At 38.7% G+C, this 4505-nt stretch overlaps 1 protein-coding gene across 7 annotated transcripts in view; it reads left to right on the forward strand.

The window, feature by feature from the left end:
* The window catches only part of piezo1 (piezo type mechanosensitive ion channel component 1 (Er blood group)), a 135513-nt gene that overhangs the window by 32277 nt on the left and 98731 nt on the right, over nt 1-4505 (forward strand). For all 7 annotated transcript variants that reach the window (XR_002167733.1, XM_019865749.1, XM_019865747.1 and 4 more), the window contains one exon: nt 2048-2155. Coding sequence is in view for 6 of the 7 variants with exons in the window: in XM_019865749.1 (XP_019721308.1) it covers nt 2048-2155 (108 nt within the window). In the remaining variant the exon portion in view is untranslated. The remainder of the gene's footprint in view (nt 1-2047; nt 2156-4505) is intronic.

Consider the following 4505-nt stretch of genomic DNA (forward strand, 5'->3'; position numbering starts at 1 on the left):
TTTATAATCACCCCTACTCCATTCCTCTTCCCACCTAAACCATGGTAGACCAGCTTGGAGCCTCCTCCAATGTTTCTAGCCTTGCTGCCCTTCCACCTTGTCTCCTGAACACACAGGATATCTACTCTTCTCCTCTCCATCATGTCAGCTAATTCTCTGCCTTTCCCTGCCATTGTACCTACATTCAGAGTTCCTATCCTCAGACCAATACTTCTAACCTTCCTCTTTTCCCTCTTTCCCTGCACCAATCGTCCTCTTCTTCTTTGTCCTCTTCTTCTTTGACCAACAGTAATCCAATTTCCAACAGTACCCTGTAGGTGAACAGCACTGTTGGCAGTCGTTTTTATCCTGGGCTCCGACCGATCCAGTATGGAAATCGTTTTATCAACTCGCATGTTCGTTTTGGCAAAAGTTTTACGCCGGATGCCATTCCTGACGCAATCCTCCCCATTTATCCGGGCTTGGGACCGGCACTAGGGAACACTGTACCCCCGGGGAGGGCACTGCTCCCTCGTGGCTGGGTTAATCAAATAAAATTACCGTTTTTTTTTCTGCACTATAGGGCGCACCAAAAAGTCTTCCATTTTCTTAAAAGCCTCCTGAGCGCCTTAAAATCCGGTGCGTCTTGTGTATGGTCACTACGGTAATACTCGACTCCAAGATGGCTCCTTCCTGGAGACATGCTTCCAATGTTATAACTTGCTGTTGGTTCAGTGAACTGTGTCACTGCTTTAAGAAATAAGTTTGTGTTGCAGCTCCGAAAAAAGGAGAGCTGTGGTCTTAACTTTTTAAAACAGTCAACAAATACAGGTACGTCTTTGTCTGTCTCCGTGCCTTCTTCCGTTCGACTCGAGAAAACTACAAAAATTGAACCGAAAAACATAAACTAACAATTACTTCAATGAAACTACAAAAATTGAAAATAATACATCAAAACTGAAAAGCAAGCGAGGATATCACAAAATAAATTCTATAGCCCCCCCCTACAGAATTTATTTTGTGATTTCATCATTTGTGAATACACAACAAAGGAATAAATAACTACGACTGACGTTACATACATCGTACTGTTGAGCTACGATCAAGGAAATGCCAATGCGTTTTTCGGAGGCGGTCATGAACGCCTCTCGAGTTGACCAGAAGAAAAGAAGGCACGGAGACGGACAAAGACGCACCTGTATTTGTTGAAAAAAGGAGAGCTGTGGTTGTGGTTTTATTTTATTTTTTTTTTTTTAAACGCAGACTTTATTAATGGTTTTCACAGTCTCAAAAGATACAGGTACTGTACACGTCTTTGTCCGTCTCCGTGCCTTCTCTTCCGTTCCACTCGAGAGGCGTTCATGGCCACCTCCGAAAAACGTAAATTAATTATTACTTTCATGAAACCACGAAGAAAATCAAGCGAGGAAATCACAAAATAAATTCTGTAGGGGGGGGATATAGAATTGATTTTGTGATTTCCTCGCTTGATATTCTGTTTTGATGCATTATTTTCAATTTTCGTAGTTTCATTTAAGTACAGTAATAGTTAATTTACGTTTTACAGAGGCGGTCATGAACGCCTCTCAAGTTGAATGGAAGGAGCGTAGCACCATCTAGTGGAGGCATTGTAGATTGTGCCTTATAATGCGAGGCGTCCAATGTATGAAAACAATTGACAAAATAGCCATTCATTTAAGGTGCGCCTCATAATCCAGTGCGTCTTTTAGTGCGGAAAATACGGTCGTTATGGTGATTAAATAGAAATATTTTCCTGATATACTTGAATAGCTTTTCAATAACCAAACGTTAAGAGCAATTTATTCTTATTTACATTATTTTAGCTGTTTTAGAAAAAAAAACAACATATATCAATAGCGACCAATATGTCATCTCGCCCAGTGATTAGATGCTCAATGAATGCCACAAGATTTTCTGACATATTGCTTGGTTTAAGCTTCACGATGTCATTGACCAAATTGTTGGTTGAAGTCCAAATTGTAATTGAGACATTTGCAGATGTATCGCAGTTTGTCATCGTTTTTTTTTTTTTTTGTACTTTCCTGAGGATGAAGATAAGCAACAGCAACTCAAAAATGCAAATGAGCCAAAAGAGGAGATGGTAGAGTTGAGCTCATGGATTCAAAAGAGGGACGACTGTGAAGATGACACACAGGTGAACTCATGACTGTATTTGCACATATGATTTAAAAATATATATTATTTGTTTTTAATTGGACTATTCTCATTTGTGAAGCTTTCAAGGCTAGTTTTCTGTTACCGTCTATATATGTGACAGTAAGTGTTCCTTCTTATTTTCCATGCATCTGAGCATTCACATAAACACCCTGAGCATTGCTTGAACCACGATGAGCAACGTCAGATATTCACACGGTAGCCAAAACAGTATTACACTTGTCAACAATCCAAGAGCATAATGAGTTACACTATGTACAGGTATGTATGTCCCAAAAAATAAATTATTAAATCATCTATACATACAAATGTAGTATGTTAGTGGTAAAAGATTTGTACCGTGAATAAAATGAACATGACTTTAAAATAATTAAAGGAATTTATGCCACTTTTTATTTTGTGAATTGGTCCAAAGTGAATGCATTATCCAGAAATCAATGTACCGGTACATACATTATTTTTTATTTTTTATTTTTTTTTGTTAACAATCAGTATTTTTTTCAAAATACATTATGGCTTCAATGTTTGCTATTTTATTACACTAAGTATATGAAATGATTAGTGACATAAGCGACACTTATCATCAATACGTGAAGATAAATATGGTTGAAAATGTAAAGTGTATTAAATGTGATCACTAATTTACTGTAACATAACTCATCCATCCATCCATCCATTTTCTGACCCGCTTGAGCCTACAAGGGTCGCGGGGCGTGCTGGAGCCTATCCCAGCCGTCTTCGGGCAGTAGGCGGGGGACACCCTGAACTGGTCGCCAGACAATCACAGGGCACACATAGACTCACAACCATCTGCGCTCACACTCACACAATTTCAACTGTTCAACGTTCACAATGCTTTCTTTTGGTAGGTTCCATGCTTATATTGCTACAGAACTCAATTTTCTGTAGGCCTTCAACAATTTTTCAAAATGGTCAAAAATGGCACAAATTTGAGAAAAATGGCTGGCATTAAATGAGTTCAGGAATGTTTTTACATTTTTTTTTGCTCTATGGCTAGGCAAGGCCAGGGAAGACTGTTTTATTTGTATTGCACATAATGCACAAGGCAACTCAATGTTGCACAACACCAACAAGCATTTACAAACACAAACGTTAACTACATTCAAAAACAAAGCTGAGAAAAAATTAAGAGAAAGTACATCCAAACACATAAACAGAAAATAAAAAAAATAAAAGTAAAAGTACAAGACAGCATAGCTGGGGCTGTAGTCAAATACTGTACCTCTGCACTGTGATGCGGACGTGCTCACCTGTCGAACACTGTCTCACCCTGCATTCTGCTTCATCTTTGTTTCAAAAAAAACAAAAAAAAACAACAACAACAATAAAAAAATGTGGTCCCCCACTCAGCTCCACGCAGCATTGCACATGCACCTAATAAAACCCACCATTGCACTCTGGAGGAAAATGTACCATCGTGTCGAAAAATGTACTCGTCCTACATTAGAATTAAGACCCATGCAGTGCATTTTATTACTAAAGCACTTATGGGTAAACTACAAACTTGATTTCTTACCATAATTGTGTTTACAGGACGTGGGCATCAGAAAAATGCTATTAGCCACAGGATCAGAACTTTGTAAAACAGCTTTTTCATCATCTGCTGCATTTGTTTCGAATAAACTTCAAGCCACATTAAATAACCAATTCATCCAACTACTCAGTACTTTTAAAAATATTTCATGACAACAATGCAACTGCTTTTAACAGAGATGAAAGTCCTCCGGATTTTCCCGGAATTCCGGGTTTTTCAAATTTTTATGAAAATTTATCCGGAGAAGTGAGGAAAATTTGCATAAAATTAATCCGGATATTAGTTGACAACATTGAACGAAGACGCGTTAGAGTTCGTTGTATTGCTTTTACGAGCGTAGCCATATTGAGGCACTAACACGAGTAACAGTAAAGAGATTTTTGTTTGTGTAATAACGACAGAAGGCATGATGGCGTTTGACTAATGGTTTAGTAGAACGAATGGCAACTTGCAACAACAGTAGCAAGCGTCATTTTGCCTCTTGGGTTATACCATCTCAACTAGAATGTGGGGGATAGTCCCCAAATAATTTTCGTCTCTTTATAAACACACCTGCTAAACCCCAGTGGAACGAATAAAAGACGCCGTCAACAAGACAGTTGTAGTAAAAAATATATTTGGCCAAAAAGGGAAAAACACAGATTGGCAGAAAATCGTGTCCGTCCAACTTCGAGTGTCGTCTCGGCTAACTTAGCTTAGCTGTTGTCGTGTGTGACGTCATTTGCATCGACGCTGATTGGTTGAAATCAAAAGACGCGCTTGCGTACATGTTCGC

The sequence above is a fragment of the Hippocampus comes genome, unplaced genomic scaffold (genome assembly GCF_001891065.2).
Source record: "Hippocampus comes isolate QL1 unplaced genomic scaffold, H_comes_QL1_v1.1 scaffold332, whole genome shotgun sequence".
Lineage (NCBI taxonomy): Eukaryota > Metazoa > Chordata > Actinopteri > Syngnathiformes > Syngnathidae > Hippocampus > Hippocampus comes.